This window comes from Panulirus ornatus, chromosome 20 (genome assembly GCF_036320965.1).
Source record: "Panulirus ornatus isolate Po-2019 chromosome 20, ASM3632096v1, whole genome shotgun sequence".
NCBI classification, from domain to species: Eukaryota; Metazoa; Arthropoda; class Malacostraca; order Decapoda; family Palinuridae; genus Panulirus; species Panulirus ornatus.
Genome location: NC_092243.1, coordinates 43,885,498 through 43,910,002, shown reverse-complemented (window position 1 = coordinate 43,910,002; position 24,505 = coordinate 43,885,498). Strand labels below are relative to the sequence as shown.

General features: G+C 45.0%; 1 protein-coding gene across 1 annotated transcript in view; it reads left to right on the top strand.

Moving 5' to 3' along the window:
• Positions 1-378: 378 nt before the first annotated feature.
• LOC139755969 (uncharacterized) overlaps positions 379-24,505 on the top strand; it is an 85,818-nt gene continuing 61,691 nt past the window's right edge. Inside the window, exon 1 of the mRNA XM_071674816.1 lies at positions 379-1,633. Coding sequence (XP_071530917.1) covers positions 379-1,633 — 1,255 coding nt within the window. The remainder of the gene's footprint in view (positions 1,634-24,505) is intronic.

The window sequence follows — 24,505 nt, the reverse complement described above, 5'->3', positions numbered from 1 at the left end:
AGATGTCATGTCGGTCGAGGCGCCTCACCTTACACACGTTTGAAAACATTGCACAGGAGTGGAGGAAGCAGGCAAACACTGAACGAAGGAATAGAATGTAAAGCAGAATCTGTTGCTAACTTGAGGATCACGGAGCCTCTTGCAGAGGACGTGAGCGATGAAGTGGAATTTCGACGTGACCTGGTTCGAGATCTTGAAAAATTGGAGGCGGAGATCGAGGCTGAGGTTCAAGCGCTGGAGTCAGAGTCCTCAAACTCCAAAGAAGAGGAAGACTCCACCTCCATCGCAGTGGCGTTTGACAGTAGCGAGTCAGTGTTGTCAACCGGCAGCTTCTCTCCCACTGGGTCGGGCAACTTGAACGTTGATGCTGACACTTCGATGGATGTCGATACTGATGCTGGAGATGCCAGTAAGGAGGCCCTTGAGTTCAGCGGGACACATTATGATGCCTCGTGTCCAAGTGTAGACGAGGAGAAAACGAGTGAGGATCAGTGCTGCGTCCAGGGTTCGGAAGACGGCCAGAATCAGAGGATTTCAAGTGAAGTAACGGCGGAGGCTGGCTCCCATTCGCCACCTCCGAACTCAGAGTCTCTCCCAAATCTGGAGGATGCGGAGGAAGCCAAGGTTCTTGACACTGCGCCTCCAAATGACGCAGACGATACACAAGAGGCGAACATTACGTCAGCCAAGAGTGTGGAAACACGAAACAGTAAGAATGAAATCGTGCCTTGCAGCAATTACGAGTTTAGTGAAATGACTTTCCCAGCCATGATCAACCTGGATGACCTGGAAGAACAAGAGGCTATTGAAAACTTCTCGGATGAAGATCTCGTCTCTGACGCCGACTTCGAAGCCTTCTCAGAGACTGAGCACGACACTGACATGGACAACCTCAATTTCGAGTTGTTTGAGCCCCATATTAAGGGAGACAAAATAGACGGGAAGATGTTATCGAAGAGACAGAAAAAGCTGAGGAAATTGAGAAGGAAATTTAGTTTTAGCTCCTCCGAAAAACAGCCTAAAGACATCAAAGGCACAATCACGTCTTCTTTGAAGCGCTTCAAGAACGCAAAGGACAAGATTGAAAAACTGATGCACAGGACACTGCGGAGTGATACTGCACCGTCTCACTCCTCGGGCGAGTCTCTTGAGGGATCAGCACCAGCCTCCCAGTCGTCTGGTCACCATACTGCACACACCAGTAGGTCTAGTCCCAGGACGAGAGGTCCGCTGGAACGTAGTGACTCACATTCGTCCAAAACTTCGGAGAGTCAGGTATCAGCCAGTCTAGACCGGACGGAGTGTCGGACGTCGGATCATTCGGGCTCTGTGGGGGGCGTGTCCCGCAATACGTCCAAGTCCTCAGACGACCGTTCCTCTGTCGGCCCCTGGGACGTGCGCCCCCACGACGGTGACGAGTCCACGTACTCGTGGTCAGACGCTGACAGTGATTTTGAGTATGTACCGATGGAACCCTGTAAAACTATGGTCATGTGTAAGGAAATGTGTGACAACAGTAATAACGAGAGTGTGGAAGCATGTAAAGGTCCTCATAGTCCTCAGCCCAGACCTGCAGTCGAGCGGCCGACGCAGAGTCTGACCCAGGACGTGTCCAGCACCCCAGGAAACGAAGGTAAGAACTGTAGTCTTTATTTTACATAGTTGGTGGAGGAATATGTATTTACAGTGTATGATAATGATCTTAGTGAGACCTTTTACCAATGTTTATGTACGGGAGTATAAGACCGTGGCAGCTTTTCCATGTAAGAGAGGGTGATGTAAACTGTTGTATGGATCCTCTAGTGTGGTCACACTGCTACATCCGTCAGTGTTAGCTCGTAGGGGTCACACTGCTACCCCCGACAGTGCTAGCACGCCCGGCGCTACACGTGTCCTCACCTCCCACACCCCACTCATGTTGTCCCAGTCTCGCATCTCATCTCACTTTCCCTGCACTCATACTATCATGCTAGCACCTTACGGACATAACTAGACCACACACACCCTCACCCACCACCTCTCTCCCTCACCTTTCTGAACATCTGTAGAGGCGACACACATCACGCGAGTCAGGCGTCAGGTGCTGGTCATCCGGTCATTACTCTCACAGATGTACTGGCATTACTGTGCCACGCCATCCCATCCCACCCCTGCTGCTGGTCGTGCCTGCTCTGGTACCACCACACCACCACTGGTCCTGCTCTTGCAGATGTTGATGGCACTGCTTCTCGTGTTGCTATTACTGTGTACTACCTATTTTTCTCTGTCTCTTTAGTTATATGACACCGCCATCCGTACTATACTCTCACAGGACTACTGACGTTGTCCTTGTCACTGCTATCTCTCCTGTTGCTACTGCTGCATCTTGCCTCGCCTGATGCCCTCTAGTTCACCTGCCAGAAAGCCATGTGAGCTGATGCCATCACTTGGCCTTCGTCCTCCCTCTATCAACTTTTCATGTTTCTCTTTCCTCCTCACACTACTGGGCCAGTTAACTGTCGTGGTGAAGCTGTAGACCAGACTGTGATGACCACGTTGGTAGGAACAAGTCACTGTAGACCAGACTGTGATGACCACGTTGGTAGGAACAAGTCACTGTAGACCAGACTGTGATGACCACGTTGGTAGGAACAAGTCACTGTAGACCAGACTGTGATGACCACGTTGGTAGGAACAAGTCACTGTAGACCAGACTGTGATGACCACGTTGGTAGGAACAAGTCACTGTAGACCAGACTGTGATGACCACGTTGGTAGGAACAAGTCACTGTAGACCAGACTGTGATAACCATCTTGGTAGTAACAAGTTACAAGTCAGTATACAAGAGGGACCTTAGAGTTAGCATTATGGTCAACTTAACACCAGACGACCACATAGGGAAGATCATAAGAAGCGCAAACTATATCTTCGTGTGTCCATATTGTGCTATGGACAACGACATGTACATGGAGGATGCTGCTGGAATCAAAAGACATGTGATACATATTTTCAAAAGTGTGTGCGCTTGTGCGTTACCCTTTCACGGCCAATCTGTAGCCTTTGGAGTTACCAACTTTCGGTTGTAAGTACTTCAGACTCTGGAGAAGGCTCTAAGCTACCGAAAATTGGCCTTGAAGGCCGTATTGAGGTCACCAAAGGCCGCTTTTCAGAAGCTTTATAGATGACACTTACTCCACTGCACTCATTCAGAGTAAGGGATCTGGTAGTCTTAAATCATAATGCAGATACCTCAGGATCAAAGACAGGATCCAAGAGCACCAGAGCCTGGCTCTAAAAGCCATCAAAGACCACCTTTCAAACAGGATTCAAAACTTTTTTTTATGAAAGCCTTTTTTTTCTCCTTGCAACGCTGGGTCCCCCAGCTGGTTTACTGTAAGAGGAGAAAGTACGCAATATATTCACATTAGAGGAAAGAAGTGTAAGTCGAGTCGGGATAGCCACCTTCTAGTTCCTGGAGTGGATGATCTTGACAGAGACCAGCCCCTTGTAGTCCTCTGGTCGGTCCACAGTCAACCCAGCTGTTCATCCTGCCCTTAGGGTTGGTTGATAAAATGGATACTTGTTTGAGACTACGGTATATATATATATATATATATATATATATATATATATATATATATATATATATATATATATATATATATGTTATTTATTTATTTTATTAATTTTGCTTTGTCGCTGTCTCCCGCGTTAGCGAGGTATCGCAAGGAAACAGACGAAAGAATGGCCCAACCCACCCACATACACATGTATATACACACACGTCCACACACGCAAATATACATACCTATACATCTCAATGTACACATATATGTACACACACAGACATATATATATGTCTGGGGATAGGGGAGAAATAATACTTCCCACGTATTCCCTGCGTGTCGTAGAAGGCGACTAAAAGGGAAGGGAGCGGGGGGCTGGAAATCCTCCCCTCTCGTTTTTTTTTTTTTTAATTTTCCAAAAGAAGGAACAGAGAAGAGGGCCAGGTGAGGATATTCCCTTAAAGGCCCAGTCCTCTGTTCTTAACGCTACCTCGCTATCGCGGGAAATGGCGAATAGTATGAAAATATATATAAATATATATATATATATATATATATATATATATATATATATATATATATATATATATATATATATAATGAGAGTTGGGGTGAGAGAGTATCATTAAATTTTAGGGAGAATAAAAAGATGTTCTGGAAGGAGGTAAATAAAGTGCGTAACACAAGGGAGCAAATGGGAACTTCAGTGAAGGGCGCAAGTGGGGAGGTGATAACAAGTAGTGGTGATGTGAGAAGGAGATGGAGTGAGTATTTTGAAGGTTTGTTGAATGTGTTTGATGATAGAGTGGCAGACATAGGGTGTTTTGGTCGAGGTGGTGTGCAAAGTGAGAGGGTTAGGGAAAATGATTTGGTAAACAGAGAAGAGGTAGTAAAAGCTTTGCGGAAGATGAAAGCCGGCAAGGCAGCAGGTTTGGATGGTATTGCAGTGGAATTTATTAAAAAAAAGGGGGTGACTGTATTATTGACTGGTTGGTAAGGTTATTTAATGTATGTATGACTCATGGTGAGGTGCCTGAGGATTGGCGGAATGCGTGCATAGTGCCATTGTACAAAGGCAAAGGGGATAAGAGTGAGTGCTCAAATTACAGAGTTATAAGTTTGTTGAGTATTCCTGGTAAATTATATGGGAGGGTATTGATTGAGAGGGTGAAGGCATGTACAGAGCATCAGATTGGGGAAGAGCAGTGTGGTTTCAGAAGTGGTAGAGGATGTGTGGATCAGGTGTTTGCTTTGAAGAATGTATGTGAGAAATACTTAGAAAAGCAAATGGATTTGTATGTAGCATTTATGGATCTGGAGAAGGCATATGATAGAGTTGATAGAGATGCTCTGTGGAAGGTATTAAGAATATATGGTGTGGGAGGCAAGTTGTTAGAAGCAGTGAAAAGTTTTTATCAAGGATGTAAGGCATGTGTACGTGTAGGAAGAGAGGAAAGTGATTGGTTCTCAGTGAATGTAGGTTTGCGGCAGGGGTGTGTGATGTCTCCATGGTTTTTTAATTTGTTTATGGATGGGGTATACCGGGGTCAGGCATGTGAAGCGTCTGAGGTAAACCATGGAAAGTTCTGTGGGGCCTGGATGTGGAAAGGGAGCTGTGGTTTCTGTGCATTATTACATGACAGCTAGCGACTGAGTGTGAACGAATGGGGCCTTTGTTGTCTTTTCCTAGCGCTACCTCGCACACATGAGGGGGGAGGAAGTTGTTATTCCATGTGAGGCGAGGTGGCGATGGGAATAAATAAAGGCAGACTATGAATTATGTACATGTGTATATATATATATATATATATATATATTTTTTTTTTTGCTTTGTCGCTGTCTCCCGCGTTTGCGAGGTAGCGCAAGGAAACAGACGAAAGAAATGGCCCAACCCACCCCCATACACATGTATATACATACGTCCACACACGCAAATATACATACCTACACATCTTTCCATGGTTTACCCCAGACTCTTCACATGCCCTGATTCAATCCACTGACAGCACGTCAACCCCGGTATACCACATCGATCCAATTCACTCTATTCCTTGCCCTCCTTTCACCCTCCTGCATGTTCAGGCCCCGATCACACAAAATCTTTTTCACTCCATCCTTCCACCTCCAATTTGGTCTCCCTCTTCTCCTCGTTCCCTCCACCTCCGACACATATATCCTCTTGGTCAATCTTTCCTCACTTATTCTCTCCATGTGCCCACACCATTTCAAAACACCCTCTTCTGCTCTCTCAACCACGCTCTTTTTATTTCCACACATCTCTCTTACCCTCACGTTACTTACTCGATCAAACCACCTCACACCACACATTGTCCTCAAACATCTCATTTCCAGCACATCCATCCTCCTGCGCACAACTCTATCCATAGCCCACGCTTCGCAACCATACAACATTGTTGGAACCACTATTCCTTCAAACATACCCATTTTTGCTTTCCGAGATAATGTTCTCGACTTCCAAACATTCGTCTAGGCTCCCAGAATTTTCGCCCCCTCCCCCACCCTATGATTCACTTCCGCTTCCATGGTTCCATCCGCTGCCAGATCCACTCCCAGATATCTAAAACACTTTACTTCCTCCAGTTTTTCTCCATTCAAACTTACCTCCCAATTGACTTGACCCTCAACCCTACTGTACCTAATAACCTTGCTCTTATTCACATTTACTCTCAACTTTCTTCTTTCACACACTTTACCAAACTCAGTCACCAGCTTCTGCAGTTTCTCACATGAATCAGCCACCAGTGCTGTATCATCAGCGAACAACAACTGACTCACTTTCCAAGCTCTCTCACCCACAACAGACTGCATACTTGCCCCTCTTTCCAAAACTCTTGCATTCACCACCCTAAACAACCCCATCCATAAACAAATTGAACAACTATGGAGACATCACACACCCCTGCCGCAAACCTACATTCACTGAGAACCAATCACTTTCCTCTCTTCCTACACGTACACATGCTTTACATCCTCGATAAAAACTTCTCACTGCTTCTAACAACTTGCCTCCCACACCATATATTCTTAATACCTTCCACAGAGCATCTCTATCAACTCTATCATATGCCTTCTCCAGATCCATAAATGCTACATACAAATCCATTTGCTTTTCTAAGTATTTCTTACATACATTCCTCAAAGCAAACTCCTTATCCACACATCCTCTACCACTTCTGAAACCACACTGCTCTTCCCCAATCTGATGCTCTGTACATGCCTTCACCCTCTCAATTAATACCCTCCCATATAATTTACCAGGAATACTCAACAAACTTATACCTCTGTAATTTGAGCACTCACCTTTGTCCCCTTTGCCTTTGTACAATGGCACTATGCAAGCATTCCGCCAATCCTCGGGCACCTCACCATGAATCATACATACATTAAATAACCTTACCAACCAGTCAATAATTCAGTCACCCCCTTTTTTGATAAATTCCACTGAATACCACCAAAACCTGCTGCCTTGCCGGCTTTCATCTTCCGCAAAGCTTTTACTACCTCTTCTCTGTTTACCAAATCATTTTCCCTAACCCTCTCACTTTGCACACCACCTCGACCAAAACACCCTACATCTGCCACTCTATCATCAAACATACTCAACAAAACTTCAAAATACTCACTCCACCTCCTTCTCACATCACCACTACTTGTTATCACCTCCCCAGTAGCCCCCTTCACTGAAGTTCCCATTTGTTCCCTTGTCTTACGCACTTTATTTACCTCCTTCCAAAACATCTTTTTATTCTCCCTAAAATTTAATGATACTCTCTCACCCCAACTCTCATTTGCCCTCTTTTTCACCTCTTCCACCTTTCTCTTGACCTCATGCCTCTTTCTTTTATACATCTCCCAGTCATTTGCATTATTTCCCTGCAAAAATCGTCCAAATGCCTCTCTCTTCTCTTTCACTAATAATCTTACTTCTTCATCCCACCACTCACTACCCTTTCTAATCTGCCCACCTCCCACTCTTCTCATGCCACAAGCATCTTTTGCGCAAGCCATCACTGCTTCCCTAAATGCATCCCATTCCTCCCCCACTCCCCTTACCTCCTTTGTTCTCACCTTTTTCCATTCTGTACTCAGTCTCTCCTGGTACTTCCTCACACAAGTCTCCTTCCCAAGCTCACTTACTCTCACCACTCTCTTCACCCCAACATTCTCTCTTCTTTTCTGAAAACCTCTACAAATCTTCACCTTCGCCTCCACAAGATAATGATCAGACGTCTCTCCAGTTGCACCTCTCAGCACATTAACATCCAAAAGTCTCTCTATTGCGCGCCTATCAATCAACACGTAATCCAATAACGCTCTCTGGCCATCTCTCGTACTTACATACGTATACTTATGTATATCTCTCTTTTCAAACCAGGTATTCCCAATCACCATTCCTTTTTCAGCATATAAATCTACAAGCTCTTCACCATTTCCATTTACAACACTAAACACCCCATGTATACCAATTATTCCCTGAACTGCCACATTACTCACCTTTGCATTCAAATCACCCATCGCTATAACCCGGTCTCGTGCATCAAAACCACTAACACACTCATTCAGCTGCTCCCAAAACACTTGCCTCTCATGATCTTTCTTCTCATGCCCAGGTGCATATGCACCAATAATCACCCATCTCTCTCCATCAGCTTTTCAGTTTTACTTTCTTACACTCTATCACATACTCCCACCACTCCTGTTTCAGGAGTACTGCTACTCCTTCCCTTGCTCTTGTCCTCTCACTAACTCCTAACTTTACTCCCAAGACATTCCCAAACCACTCTTCCCCTTTACCCTTAAGCTTCGTTTCACTCAGTGCCAAAACATCCAGGTTCCTTTCCTCAAACATACAACCTATCTCTCCTTTTTTCTCATCTTGGTTACGTCCACACACATTTAGACACCCCAATCTGAGCCTTCGAGGAGGATGAGTACTCCCCGCGTGACTCCTTCTCTATTTCCCCTTTTAGAAAGTTGAAATACAAGGAGGGGAGGGTTTCTAGCCCCCCGCTCCCGTCCCCTTTAGTCGCCTTCTTCGACACGTGAGGAATGCGTGGGAAGTATTCTTTCTCCCCTATCCCCAGGATATATATATATATATATATATATATATATATATATATATATATATATATATATATATATATATATATATATACACACATATATATATATACACATATATATATATATATATATACACCCCTTTCCATATATGATCACCGTTTCCTGCGTTAGCGAGGTAGCGTCAGGTGCAAAACTAAGAAAGGCCACATTTGTTCACACTTAGTCTTTACCTCTCATGTCTGGCGCACCGAAACCACAGCTCCCTCACCACAACCAGACCCAACAGACATTTCACATGTCCTGGTTCACACCATTGACAGCGCGTCGACCCCCAGTATACCACCTGCCTGGTGGTATACTTAACGTTGTCTCTGTAGCATTGGTAAAGCATATACGCCTCAGAACAAGTGATCTAAAGAGATCCAAGTAACAGCTACGTACATAATAATGTTTGGAGTACATCAGTTGTATAGAATTAGGAAACAGCAGCATTGTTTGCCTTCCTGACAAATAATTCTTTCTGACATCACTATACTTACTTACTTTTCCACCTAAGATACTGATTACTTACAATCTTCACCTTCAACATTGGCGAAAACCAGCGCTATTGAACATATACACAAACTCCAAACTCATAACATAACTCAGATGATCTGTGCGGGAGCCTCTCTTGAGATCCGCCACTGGGAGGGCAGGCAGTGTGCTCCAGCCCAATGGTAATAGATTAGAGAAAAATGTTACAATAAACAACTGGACATCTACTCTACAAACTGAAGTGTTCACATGGTAGCTCTTGAGCAGGTAGAAATCACTGCCACAAACAGTTTAATTATCTCTGATTCTTTATCTTCATTACTTGCCCTTAACACCCGGAGATCAGAATGTAACATGCTGGTCTCTGAAGCCAGATACAAATATGCCAGCATGGGAGGTAAAGAGATTCACTTCAAACTTTTTTGGATCCCTTCTCACGCAGGTCACCAGGGGCACGTCAAAGATGATGATTTAGCCAAACTTGTTCTTGATAAAGATGCTGTCGAACTTAACACTGGGTTATCAATGAAAACTTTTAAAACTGAAAATTTGTAAGGAATTGATAAATCCATTTAAAGCAAATAGGCGAGTGCGAATAGACGCAAGTAAATCCATTCTCCATCACAGTCAGATGTGTCAGGTCAGACGTGTGTATGGAAAAGGTAACACGATCACAACACTACAAGATGTTGTCATAGCTACACTAAGGCTGGGTTATGGGTACTTGGTACTGTGGACAGATCTGATGATGTTAGACATGTGGTACTGTACAGTTTGTGGCCAGAGAGTCATCTGTTGCCTACCACAGATTTATCTACCTCATGAAAAACTTGAATCTTAATGTAATGAACTAACTATGTAACAACTTCTCTTATGGTTATCTTCCGCTGGGTGTCTCACAATGACCGTATATGACTTCCGTCATGCGAAACCAATTGAAAAGATTCAACGTCGAGTCATGAAAATGGCTGTGGGTTGGGGCACTAGTTATCAGGACGCCCTCAAACATGTTCCAGTTAACGACATTGGCTCAGAGGCGAGAGGACCTGAGTCTGGCGTGGCCTACTAGCAGAGCCGCGGCAGCGCCTCCTGGTGCCACCACAGCTACGGGAGGTCAGCGTTAGAACAATACGAGGCTTACATGGTTTGCAAGCCTTCCACTGCGGTACAGCATCTCGTGTATCACATATATTACCTCCTTTATTACTTTTCTTCACTTAAACTTTATCGTGAAATTTTGTAATTCATGTCCCATATTAACTTAAGTTTTTATCCTATTATTTGGTGGAGACTTTCACCTTTGTCTCATGTTTTTGCAGCGGTTTTCGTCCTTCCCATACCCTCTTATTAACGTTCATGTAAACATGTACTTTATGTACCTATACCCGGCCATGTAATGAACGTGGCGTACGCAGTAAACCAGTCGCTGACAACTGCAAAAAGAGAACCAGAAAAACTGTCCCCCCTCACTAACCCGACCCTCTACACCCACACCCGCTCCTTACTCGTGATCTGCACCTCACGTGACCCCCGCCTTGCTCCCCAGGGCACCTCTGCATGTGAAGCTAATCTCTCGCACGTTCGTGGAGGAGGAGTTACACCAGCAGGCTTTAGGGATTTAGAGTGGAAGCGTCGAACATGGTCTTCCTCCTCCATCAATATCCCCACCAGGAGAGTACTGGTGCAGGGGAGAGCACAACTGTCGAGTAGGGGGCGTTACCACACACACACACACACACACACACACACACACACACACACACACACACACACACTTGTGTCAGGCCCGTGTGGTCATCGGCACCCACCACAGGTCACTGGATCAGGAGCGATTTGTACCAACCCATCCTCACCCTGGCCACCAGGGGAGGAGGAGACGGTGTAGTGGCTGATTTACTACATTAGCAGATGATCAGTGGTGTAACTGTAGTGTTAACACACTGTAACCCTGGAATACAGACAGCACTATGTGGTTGAAGTATTGTAATTTAAAACTGTAACAGGAATTGAAGTGTATAGTAGCTTAACGTATCGTGTTTCATTTTCCCCGTGGACTCATAGGAATAGACTTGATGGCGTGCAAAATTGTGATCCTTTCCAATATATATATATATATATATATATATATATATATATATATATATATATATATATATATATATGTGGATAGATATCAAACTTGATCGCCGTTTCCCGTGTTATCGAGGTAGCGCCAGGGACACACGATGAAAGGCCGCATCAACTTACATCCATTCCCCAGCTGTTATGAGTAATGCAAAGAAACCACAGCTCCCTATCCACATCCAGGCCCTATAGGCCTTTTCATAGTTTACTTCGGACGTTTCACATGCCCAGTGACAGCACGTCGATCCCAGTATACCACATCGTTCAAGAATACTCTATCCCGTGCTTGCCTTTCACCCTCCTGTATGTTCAGGCCCTGATCACTCAAAATCTTTTTCACCCCATCCTTCCACCTCCAATTTGGTCTCCCGTTTCTCAGTCTTCCCTCCACCTCTGACGCATATATCCTCTTTGTCAGTCTTTCCTCACTCATTCTCTCCATGTGACCAAACCATTTCAACACACCCTCTTCTGCTCTCTTAACCACACTTTTTATTACCACACATCTCTCTCACCCTTTCATTACATACTCTATCAAACCACCTCACACCACATATTGTCCTCATGCATCTCATTTCTAACACATCCACCCTCCTCCGCACAACCCTATCTATAGCCCATGCCTCACAACCATATAACATTGTTGGAACCACTACTCCCTCAAACATACTCTGTTTTGCTCTTCACACTTTTCAGCATCTCTTCCTCAGTTCGTCTTCAGGTTTTCCTCAGGCCCTCCTTAGGTTGTGCTAAGGTCTTCGCCAGGTCTTCCTCATGTCCTCTCTAGGTTGTGCCCAGGTCTTCCTCATGTCCTCCCTAGGCTGTGCCTAGGTCTTCCTCGGGCTCTCCCTAGGTTGTGCCAGGGTCTTCGCCAGGTCTTCCTCAGGTCCTCCTTAGGTTGTGCCCAGGTCTTCAGGCTCTCCCTAGGTTGTGCCAGGGTCTTCCCTAGGTCTTCCACAGGCTCTCTCAAGGTCTTACCCAGGGCATCCTCCGGCCCTTCCTGTGTTGTGCCCAGGTCTTCTCCTAGTCCACTCCAGGTGTTCCCAGGAACGTTTTAAAAGCCATGTTAGGTATGAAAACCTGTGTTATAACCAAGGTGTGTTGTACCCGGAGCTCACACGGGCTTTGGAAGAGCGGTCTTTGATGGCCCTAGCTAGCACGGTGTCTAAGGCCGCGGACACGTACGCCAGGGTATACCCTGCACAAAGTTGTTTGTGTTCTTAAAGGTTTGGTGTTTGTGGCTTACAGGAACCGACCCTGAGAGAGAGAGAGAGAGAGAGAGAGAGAGAGAGAGAGAGAGAGAGAGAGAGAGAGAGAGAGAGAGAGAGAGATTCGTACTTTTCTATGTATGTATGCATCTATCTATCTATCTATTTATGTCTATCTGTCTATCTATCTATCTATCTATCTATCTATCTATCTATCTATCTATCTATCTATCTATATATATATATATATATATATATATATATATATATATATAAGTCGTTAAGCGGCTAGATGAGACATAGTCATATAAAATCGAGGTTGGCCAGTCTCGTGGAGTGATGTACCCGGCCCATAACATCGTAAGACTAGTAACCATGTAACATCTGGATTACCCGGGTCACCAGGGATTGATGCCCTCAGGTCGTAACACCAGCGACTTTGTTGTTAGTAACCAGCCCCCGAGGAAGGGCTAACGTCACACAGCTGCTGGTGACCAGTCCACACAGTAGAGGCAGCCAACACAGCTGCTGGTGACCAGTCCACACAGTAGAGGCAGCCCACACAGCTGCTGGTGACCAGACCTATTCCAGGACCTGTTATGACCCCCTCCTGATGAGGGCTGGATCAGTCCCGAGTGATGACTGGACGTGACAATAATGACCTTTACGACTCCTTTTAAAGTCTAACTGGCATCTACTCGAAGCCTTGCTCGAGATGATGCAGTTACGCAACACAAGTTTGCCATGGGTAATGTTAAGCAAGTTTGCCATGTGTAATGTTAAGCAAAACAAGTTTGCCATGTGTAATGTTAAGCAACACAAGTTTGCCATGTGTAATGTTAAGCAACACAAGTTTGCCATGTGTAAATGTTAAGCAACACATGCTTGCCATGTGTAATGTTAAGCAACACATACTTGCCATGTCTAATGCTAAGCAACACAAGTTTGTCATGTATACTGACTGGTGTGTTTTGCTGAAGTGAAGCCTTACGTATGTCTACGTACATGTTATCCAGGCCAAGAACATCACACGTACCCACAGCTGGCTGCACTCTTGTGTTCATTTCCTATTGCGTACTTCCCCACAATAATGTCTGTTACACTTGCCCAGTCGAGAACCAACACACCGACTTGGTCATAGATTGGGCTCGTGGGACAGACCTCTGCAACCATCGTAAGGTATACGTAAGGTAAGGTAAGGTGCCAGACCCAGCTCTGGGGGTAGAAGACCTCCGCAACCATCGTAAGGTATACGTGAGGTAAGGTGCCAGACCCAGCTGTGGGAGTAGAAGACCTCGGGAACCATCTCAAGGTTAACATAAGACGTGAAACTAATGTCCAGGATTTAGGCCAGTTCCGTAGATTGCGTCGTGCGCAGCGTTCAATGACTGTGTGTTGGAGACTCATTTCCAGACACGTATCCTTCATCACGGACTTCACCATATGACTTCCATATATCCCCGACTATACCTGTTATCTCTCCCTCTCGTTATCTCCGTCCATTACTATCATTACATCAAACATTAATTACCAGTAAAGTATAGTTAACCATCTCATGTCATCCCCGAACAAAACGTTTTAAAGCAACACTCCTGAAATATAAATCATAACGACCAAAGTCATATAGAATCATTGATATCTTCCACTAGATTGGTATTTGAACACCTGCTCCAAAGTTCAATCAGATGTTTACGTAATCGGATTCTATGTCCATGAGAATCATAACAGATCGGGCCGAACTTGCAAGCTCTTCATAACAAGGAGACAATTATGCATTGGTATGTAATACAGTACAGAAGTCAAGCTCATAACTTAAGAGTAAAAAGTTATCTCGTGTGTTCTTCTCCTCTGTGTTCCTACTCTGGGATATGGAAGATGTCTGATTCTCTGGGGAGGAGGGGACAACCCTGGCCCGGTGTTACTGTTGACAGAGGCCGAGTCCCCAGGGCCTCCAGCCTCGGGGGACAATCCTCACCCGTTGTTGTTGTTGTTGACTGAGGGCGGGTCCCTGGCCCGTTGTTGCTGCTGACCCAAGCTGTGGCCCCTTATGTCTTCCCAGGGGCCCACCCTTGTCCAGGTGGCAGCTTCTCCCAGGGTCCTGCACGCTGGTCCTTCTGCTGTGATTGCCACGAAACCCTCCCCTCCCCAACACACACACACACACACACACACACACACACACACACAAACACACACACACTTACACACACACACACACACACACACACACAACACACACACTCACACACACACAGAATCATTGTGGACCGTTCTTACGTCAATATAAAACGCTGACACACACATCCCCGTCACAGATAATCTCGATAAACCATTTGAAATACTGTTAAGGATGTTGCTGGAGAAAGTTAACTTACCAACGGAGTGGAAAAAGGCAAACGTCATTCTTGATTTTTAAGCAAAGAGACCAAGAGGTTCCAGCAACTGGTCTGCTGGACGAGTATTCTCTGAAGTACTGGGAAGATGATCTGAAAATAGTCGAATGACGTCTTGCAGAGGAGAAACTACTTGAATGAGAGACAACACAGTTTCAGGAACATGTAGTACTGCTTAACACACGTCGTCGACTTCGATATGAGTGAGCTTTGTCTGAGGGCAAAGAGAAGACTGGGTGGAGTGTCTGTATAAAGCGTTTGACATTGTGCCTCAGAGGAGGCTGGTGAAGAAGCTGGAACTTCAGGCAGGAGTAAGGAGGAGACTACGTCGATGGACAGAAGGTTGTCTTACTACAAGTGAGCAGAGGACACATGTCAGAGGAGCCATCTCGCAATGTATTGAGGCTACCAGTAGCGTCCCGCAGGTTCTGTTCACTTCTGAGTTGGTCTGAGTCACGGTGGATGAAAAATGACGGGCGTAGAGAAAGCAGGTCCTGACGTGAACATCATCCAGCCGGGAATGAGCTGCAGGAACCTGTGTGTGGGAAGAATTCTTAGTGAAGAACACATGAAACTTACAATGACCATGTTTAACCTTACGTAATGGGAAAAGTACACGTAGAACACCATGCATACTAGTGTTCATAATCTAATTTTGATGATCAGGAACAAAATATTACCGAAAATAATGAGGGTAAGTTAAGGCTGATGCATGAGGCGGTGGGATACACACTTCTCGAGAGTTGGTAAAGTTCTAATGGCGAGGGATTAGAACTGTGAAGAAACAGTCGGGGAATACTTCCTTGGGTTCTTATGCAGATGGTCATGCAGACAGAGATTCTCAGAGTGTGTACACGAAGGTATCTTGTATCAGCTTTTCTTTGAGCTACAGTCAGATTGGCTCATACGTCTACAATATCAAATCTTATGTTGATAACTTGGAAAACGAAGATATCAGATATTATCTCCCACACCCTTGAAAAAGAAGGGAATCAGGATGTGCTTGAAAATAAGTACGTGGTTTGTGAGGACAAGAAGGGATAAGACAGGTAACTATGATAAGATACAGTTTCAGAAACTCCACAAAACTAAACAGTTTCTTGGGGATTTTAGACTGATAAGAGGAATCCTCTGTGAAGATATGATATACTATTTAGGAAGGTTGTATAGAATCTTCGACGAGGGGATCAGTACACCGGTGCTTTTGGCATTGAACAGAAAGATGTTATAAGAGAGACAGACAAGTTTCAGTGTCAAAAAGCAAAGCGCTTAGGAATGAGCTGTGGAGAAGTTATAGATGACACATCAGGCCGCCATTATTTGAAGGTTATAGGATAGTGAAGACTGAACATAGCATGAGTAGGATGGAGGAAGGGAGAAAGTTGTAAGATATATGTTGTGGACAAGGCGGGTGAAAACCCGGAAACTTTCCATGATATATAAGGAATAAATTGTCGGCTAAATGACGGGTGATCATCGAGAGGGATTCTGAGGAAAGTGTTGAAGACGATGAGAGAATGTGCGAGGAACTGGATGAAAATATCCAGTGTATTCGCAGTGGATGACACTGACTCCAACACCGGTGACATGGGATGGAGAAGGAGGACCTGCAGAGTTTGAACTCGGTGAAGAAGACGTAGATCGGTTGCTAAAGGATCTTTATCCATGTTAAGCACATGATAATGGTGGTGTCTCTCTATATATGCTCAAGAAGTGTACAGAAACACTTGGAAGGCCGCTGGAAGCTGTATACTGAAGGGAATGGAAGAAACTAAACGTCTTGTCTGTTTCCAAGAAAAGAGATCGGGTAATTTTGCCCTGAACTGCAGACCACTGTCTCTGATGAGTGAGGTCTGTAAACACGATGGAAAACATGTACTTTTGCAAAGGAGGTACTGCCCAGGTGACAGGTAACACGGTTTCAGGAGGAGGTGGAGGAGGTCATGTTAAACAGATCTCTTAGGAGGCTTCTGTGACGGAGCGTCCTCTGCTCTCGGCAAAAAGCGATGGATGGTTGGATTCTATGGTACTAGATTCTCTAGAAGGGTTTTTGAGACTGTGTGACATAGGCGACTGGTAAATTTTCAGGAGGTCATACCGTGAAGACTTCCTTGGCGGACTGACAGTAATCCCAGCGGAGGGAAACAGGAGACGCGTCTCAGAGGGCGCTTTCTGAGAGGCATTTCTTGGAGCCGTTGCTCTTCTTGATCTACCATGTGTACATACCTTGATCTGCCATGTGTACATACCTTGATCTGCCATGTGTACATACCTTGATCTACCATGTGTATATGCCTCGTCAGAAGGACTGAATCTGTACCTAGATATTTATGTTCGTGACGCTGTGGGTGTTAAAGAAATAATGATAAAGATAATTGTGTCACCTCACATAGAGACTTAAATTGGCCCCATGGTTGGTCTGATGCAGGGATGGTGTCATTCTATCTAGATTAAAGAAATAAAGATGAGACACAATGAGGAAAGACGTCAGTATGAATATGTTTGTGAAAGAAACTTGCACTCGACATCATACCTAACCTAACCTGACCTGACCTGACCTGACCTAACCTGACCTGACCTGACCTGACCTGACCTGACCTGACCTGATGTAACCTAACCTAACCTAACCTAACCTAACATTATCAGAACAACACATCAGGAGCACTGTGAACAAGGCAAGCTGTTTGTTAGTTAATATTAGAATTACGTATAAGGTCAAGGACAAGGACATGTTTGATCCACAGTTTGCAATTCACATTAACAAGGCAAGCTGTTTGTTAGTTATTATTAGAATTACGTATAAGGTCAAGGACAAGGACATGTTTAATCCACAGTTTGCAATTCACATTAGGAGGAAATTAGAATATGCGTCTCAAGTTTGGTCGCCTTACTTAAAGAACTTGAAGACACATGGAAATCTTACAGAGAAGGTCCATGGCAAGGGGAAAAAAGTTCGCGAAACAATGGAAATGAGAGACAAGAAGTTAGAGGCTATACACTTGTCCATCATGGTAAAGAGAAGAATAAGGAAGACTTGATCACAACTATGAAGTTTCTAAATCCATATGACCAAGTCGACAGTGAACATTTCTCTGAGAGATGCAGAGAAAGAGCAACAATAACTCATAGCAAGAGATTAAGCTAGAAACTTGTAAGAAAAGACGTAAAGAAGTTGTTTTATTGTATCAAGGTTATGGAGGAATAGCATGAGTTTGATGATGAAACTGTGAGTGCAGACAGCAGCATACAGAATTTCAAAAAGTTGTATGATAAAGTTCAAGAACTGGGGTGCCACGAGTATGGAACTCCCTCGCCGTGATGTACTTATAGAAAATAATTAAGTAATCACTCAGACGTAGACAGACAGTATTTGGCCCTGTCTGCAACAAGTCTCGGCAGTTCCAGTAAGTGGTTCGCTCTGTACACACAGTGAGAGTATCGATACACATATTGAGAGTTTCGCTACATACATTGAGAGTATCGCTACACATATTGAGAGTATCGCTACACATATTAAGAGCATCGTTACACATCTGGAGATTAGTAGAGATGTGACCTTCACGACCACTGCCACTTTCTCCCGCTGGTGGGGCTGGCGAGGTTTTTGTAAGGTCCACCCGCGATGGTGGGCGCGGGGGGAGGCTGGGCTGGAGCCGAGGGAGGGCGTGGTAGGCGCATGGTAACCGTGGAAGGTGAATTACGTTTACTCCTTCGGTTCCCCAAGTCACCTACCATGGCGGAGACAAACATTACAGTCACGCCACAAACTGGAGTGTGCAGAGTTAAGTGAACACAAGTCAGGAGGAAGCAAATAACAAGTGTCGAATGAGGGTCTGTCTGTAAGCTAGGCTAAGTGACCACCTGTCATCAATACATAGGCTGTCATCAATACATAGGCTGTCATCAATCGCCAGTTGAAAAGTGACATACACACATGCATGGCCAACACAGTGATATGGGGGACACATTACAAAGCGCTCCCCATATGGTGGACATGGTACTATACATGGAGGCAAATATACAGTGTGGGTGTAGTACGCAAGGCAGGAGAGTGTGCTAAGGGAGGAGGGAGAAGTGTTATTCAGGGGTCAGGGGCAGTTTGATGTTTGAGGAACTGAGAGAGACGGAGTGAGGAGGCGATAGAAGGAAGGTAGAGTGGTAGGTCGATTGGCGTGTGACAGGGTGGTAAAAGGTGAGGGAGGGAAGGTGTGCTGCGTGAGGGAGGGTGTCCTAGGTGAGGGAGGGTGTGCTAGGTGAGGGAGGATATGCTAGGTGAGGGAGGATGTGCTAGATGAGAGGTCTGCTAGGTGAGGGAGGATGTGCTAGGTGAGGGAGGATATGCTAGGTGAGGGAGGATGTGCTAGGTGAGGGAGGATTTGCTAGGTGAGGGAGGATGTGCTAGGTGAGAGAGAATGTGCTAGGTGAGGGAGGATGTGCTAGGTGAGGGAGGATGTGCTAGGTGAGGGAGGGTGTGCTAGGTGAGGGAGGATGTGCTAGGTGAGGGAGAATGTGCTAGGTGAGGGAGAATGTGCTAGGTGAGGGAGGGTGTGTTAGGTGAGGGAGGGTGTGCTAGGTGAGGGAGGATGTGCTAGGTGAGGGAGGGTGTGCTACGTAGGTAGGGCGGTGTGGGAGGGGTACGAAAGAAGGGAGAGTATGGAAGGGAGGATGTGGCAGGTAGATAAGGTGGGAGTGAAGGTGCTCTAAGCACGTAGGAAGGGAGGGTGTGGCAGATTGAGATAGGGAGAGTGTGGTAGATGGGGAAGAAAGGTGTGGTAGATGGGGAGAAAAGGTGTGGTAGAGAGGGCGGCAGTGTGCGTCCACACATCCCTCACTCAATATTCTGGGTCACGGGGTTCACTCACACCTGGCCACGTCGATAGTCACGAGACCCACGAGGCCACAGCGCCTCCTGACACACAAGTCTGGTCAGTCGCGGATCGAGTGTCGTGTGGGTGTTGCCCTCAGAGTACCTGGGCTTCTGCTGGAGGCCTGACGAAGGAGGTGTCGTGTGGAGCGAGTGAGGTGATCGACGTAGGTAGATGTTTAGCTCTGGCGGTGACTTGGTGTTTTGCCAAGTGGGTCACGACTCTCTCATATGAATCATATATTCTCATATCTTCGATCACATTCTTGAGAGATATTGTCGTGCCCTGTGTGTTGGCCGCGAGCTGGTTGGAGAGAGAGAGAGAGAGAGAGAGAGAGAGAGAGAGAGAGAGAGAGAGAGAGAGAGAGAGAGAGAGAGTACCTTAGGACCATGTTGTTCGGAGAGTTATGATGGAATTTATGGGTCAGTGAGATTACGTTGCCGCTGTGTGAGCTGGTGTGTTGTGCATGTGTAGCTCTCAGTCCGGCTACGTTTCTTCGTCAGACCATTACAGATATTATTACCGGACATGACCACTCACGGCTTAAGTCGCTACTACACGGAATTCTTATCCAGAAAAGACGTGTCCTTGAAGGATATATATATATATATATATATATATATATATATATATATATATATATATATATATATATATATATATATATACATACAGGGAAGGAAGTATTGGGAAGAGGAAGATACAAATTAGTTACTGATCTTTTTTTTTTTTTTTTTTTTTTTGAGAGAGAGAGAGACTACAGGTGTAGGTTTGATTGAAGTGTTGATACTTGCTGGATAAGTGGTTTTCTCGAGTCTTATTCATTTACCCTCGGCAGACTCAGGGTGTGTGTGTGTGTAGTGATATTGTTGCTTCTTGGTTTGGGAAAGGTAATTAGCTGAGGTAAGCTGAGCATTGTTTCATTTTGTGCATCAGTTGATGGCTAAATCCTCTCCCAATCTCTGAGGCTCCGTAGGAACCAAGTGTGTTCCATGTTCCTACCGCTGTCCAGGTCGTGGAGAGGCTTACGCTCTCTGCTTCCATTTTCTTTTGGTTTCTGCCAGACTTTGTGTGCTGCTTCCCTGAAGCCTCCACCACCAAGTGGTTTTACTCGCAGTCGTTTGTGTTGTTCTTCAGTGGTATCGATGTTTTGGGTCCTTCTAGTTTGTCACGAAAAATAGGGTTGTGTTTTGTATCGTCTGTAGCTTCAGCGTATGTGTGTGTGTGTGTGTGTGTGTGTGTGTGTGTGTGTGTGTGTGTGTGTGTGTGTGTGTGTGTGTGTGTGAGGAGGTTAGGACTGAGGACATCATGGCCTTCAGTAGGGAACAATGTTTGCCTCTCCGGAAGGTGCCAGTATCTGTAAAATCTGGCCAAGGCCACTTTTCCTTGTGGTGTTCTTTTTGCCGATATTACGTATTGTCAAGCCTGATAATGTGAGTGTGTGGTGCAGGATGTTGCAGTTCTTGTGGTGCCTTATCCTGGATGGCCTGAGTTCTGGATTCTGTTCTTACCAGCACCACTGTAGTGAGTTTGTTATGTTTGTATACAGTTTCTAAACCTTTCCGAATTTGCTGAGTTTTATTGTCTCCCATGGTGCTCCGTGAGTGAGTTCCAGGAGTGAGTTATTGGAGACTACTCTTGTAATGTCATCATCTTTGTATAAGATGTCTATGTGGACTTATAGTGGGAGAAAGTCCGCTGTGTTGGTAAGGAATGGCGTGGGTGACAGGACGCTCCCTTGGTGGACCTTCGCTTAGTATACAAAATTTGATGACGTTGCAGAGGTGGATGGTGATGTCTGCGGTGCGCTGGCTAAGGTAATTACCCAGTGTTTTTCTGTGTTCTGTGGCGCGCCTCACTGTAATGGCTTATATTGTAAGCCGTTGGTTCGGGCTTTGTGGAAAGCTTTGTTCGTGTGTGTCTGTTGACTGTGTGATGTATTCCTTGTCCTTCGCAAATTGCTTTTTTCTTTCCTGTTGCGACCACAATTGCAGAGTTTGCGCACCTACCTCTTTGAAATCCGTAATGATCCTGACTACAGAAGTAGATTTCACGGTGCCTTCTTGATTTGAACGTGAAATATTCCCTCAAAGATGCATGTAAAATGTCCATCTAAGAGAGAGAGAGAGAGAGAGAGAGGGGGGGGGGGGGGACAGTAATTTTCTGGGTCTCCGGCATTCCTAGTTTTGATATCCATGTCACACTAAACCAGACACTGACAGCGGCGCACGTCATATGTTCCTGTGGTTCTTTAGACCTCGGGGGAAGATATCCTGTGTTCAGCAGAGCATTGTAAGACATTCAGAAGGTAGTGAAGACCTTCGTGACCCACCACGTTGGTTTGTTTCCTGTCTGTATGACTCTCTTCTGGGGGTGAGTTCCTGGTTTCACAGATGGCTTTCCGTAACTCTGGCTGTGAGAGCGAGTTGTGGGAGGCCAGCCAGGTTGAGTGTGTGTGTGGTCAGACGTGAGGTAGTTATATCCCTACTCTCAGTCAGCCAGTCAGTAATATCTTGTTGATGATCTTCGATAATAGTTTCTGCTTTCCTCATTCATGATTTTCAACACTGATTTCCATGTGTTCATGACTGCTTGCGCCATGCAGGGGTGTTGTCATAAATTCTGGAAGGAGCGCTTGCGTGTCTTCCTCGTGTGGTAGAACTTTTGAAACTGGTCAGGAAATTATTAATCAGCAATTGATTTATGGGAGGCTTAGCATAACTCCTCAGACTCATGGTTAAACTCATGGATGATTAAGACATGCCCGGATTCATGGATCACTAGGACCTTCGTCAGACATTTACAACTGTTGTGATTTAGGTCTGAGAATAGACTGCGTGAGCTGGTGGCTCATGTAAGCTCGTGAGATCTTCATGTTGTTGTCTGCAGGTATATATATATATATATATATATATATATATATATATATATATATATATATATATATATATATATATATATATATTCCTCTGAGTCCACGGGGACTCATACGAATATCTTGATCACGCGCAAAATTGTGATCCTTTCCAACATATATATATATATATATATATATATATATATATATATATATATATATATATATATATATACATATATATATATATATACATGTGTATGGGGGTGGGTTGGGCCATTTCTTTCGTCTGTTTCCTTGCGCTACCTCGCAAACGCGGGAGACAGCGACAAAGCAAAAAAAAAAAAGAAAAAAAAAAAAAAAAATATATATATATATATATATATATATATATATATATATATATATATATATATATATATATATATATATATATAACGCCAACATTATCGTATTACCTTGAAAAACCTGTAAAATCTCAGGAGGCAATGAAACCTTGGGAGAAATGGAGAGAGAGAGAGAGAGAGAGAGAGAGAGAGAGAGAGAGAGAGAGAGAGAGGCACATGCATGAAAAACCTATATCATGCAAATGTACACACTTCTGTCTTCTCTTCCATTTCAAACTATCCTTTCTTTATAAAGTCCCACCTCTTCTGTCTCTCCTCTAACCACCCTATTAAAAGGGGGGAGGGGGGCAACAGCTGCACTTTCCCTCGTACATCCTGTAATGTAAAAATAGAATACATGGATGATCCATACCGTACAGCATTAGAAGATTATCATCATTCAAGTTTAAATGGTTTCATTTCTGTATATCCTCGTTTTATGAAGCGTGTTTCTATTATCTGTATCATTCCCTTTTTGCGCTACCGCTCACGGGATGAACATGGGATACACAATGAATTTGCAGGGGACACAGGCACAAATCAAATTGTTATTTTGGAACCACATATACAATGCGTCGACTGTGGTGGGCTTACATACATCAACATGATAATGGTATCACATCAGGTCATCGTAGTTTTGGGTATCACATCAGGTCATCGTAGTTTTGGGTATCACATCAGGTCATCGTAGTTTTGGGTATCACAGGTCATCGTAGTTTTGGGTATCACATCAGGTGATCGTAGTTTTGGGTATCACATCAGGTCATCGTAGTTTTGGGTATCACATGAGGTCATCGTAGTTTTGGGTATCACATGAGGTCATCGTAGTTTTGGGTATCACATGAGGTCATCGTAGTTTTGGGTATCACATGAGGTCATCGTAGTTTTGGGTATCACATGAGGCCATCGTAGTTTTTCAGATGTACTGATGACTTGTGGCTTACTTCTGTTGTGGTGAGATGTGTTGGTTTGTTACCGACTCTCTGGCGTCACCCGCTTGTCACCACGTCCAGGCGTCGGGCCCCCAGCTGCCATCATCACCTTCCACCTGAGAGACCAGCTGTCTAACACGCCGCCTGGAGGAGAGAGAGAGAGAGAGAGAGAGAGAGAGAGAGAGAGAGAGAGAGAGAGAGAGAGAGAGAGAGAGAGAGAGAGTAATTTCACATGAGACGTGGCTTGCTGCTGGTGAGGAGCTACCTTCTACATTCCAACAGGAAGTGAGGGTCGTGGTCTCCCTGGGTGTTAATACAACCCCATTGCCACCCACTGAGCATGTGACCCCCCCACCCGCACCAACACCATGAACCTGGGTCAGTGCTGCCCTCCTACACCATCTGTTCGTCATCATTATTAACCATATATCAACTTAATGACCCAGTCGGGGCTACCATCATGGCAAGCCTGGTCATGCAGACATGACAGGCACACCGATACTGCCCCAGCCGTGGCCATAACTGCCCCACCTTCCCAGAGAGAGAGAGAGAGAGAGAGAGAGAGAGAGAGA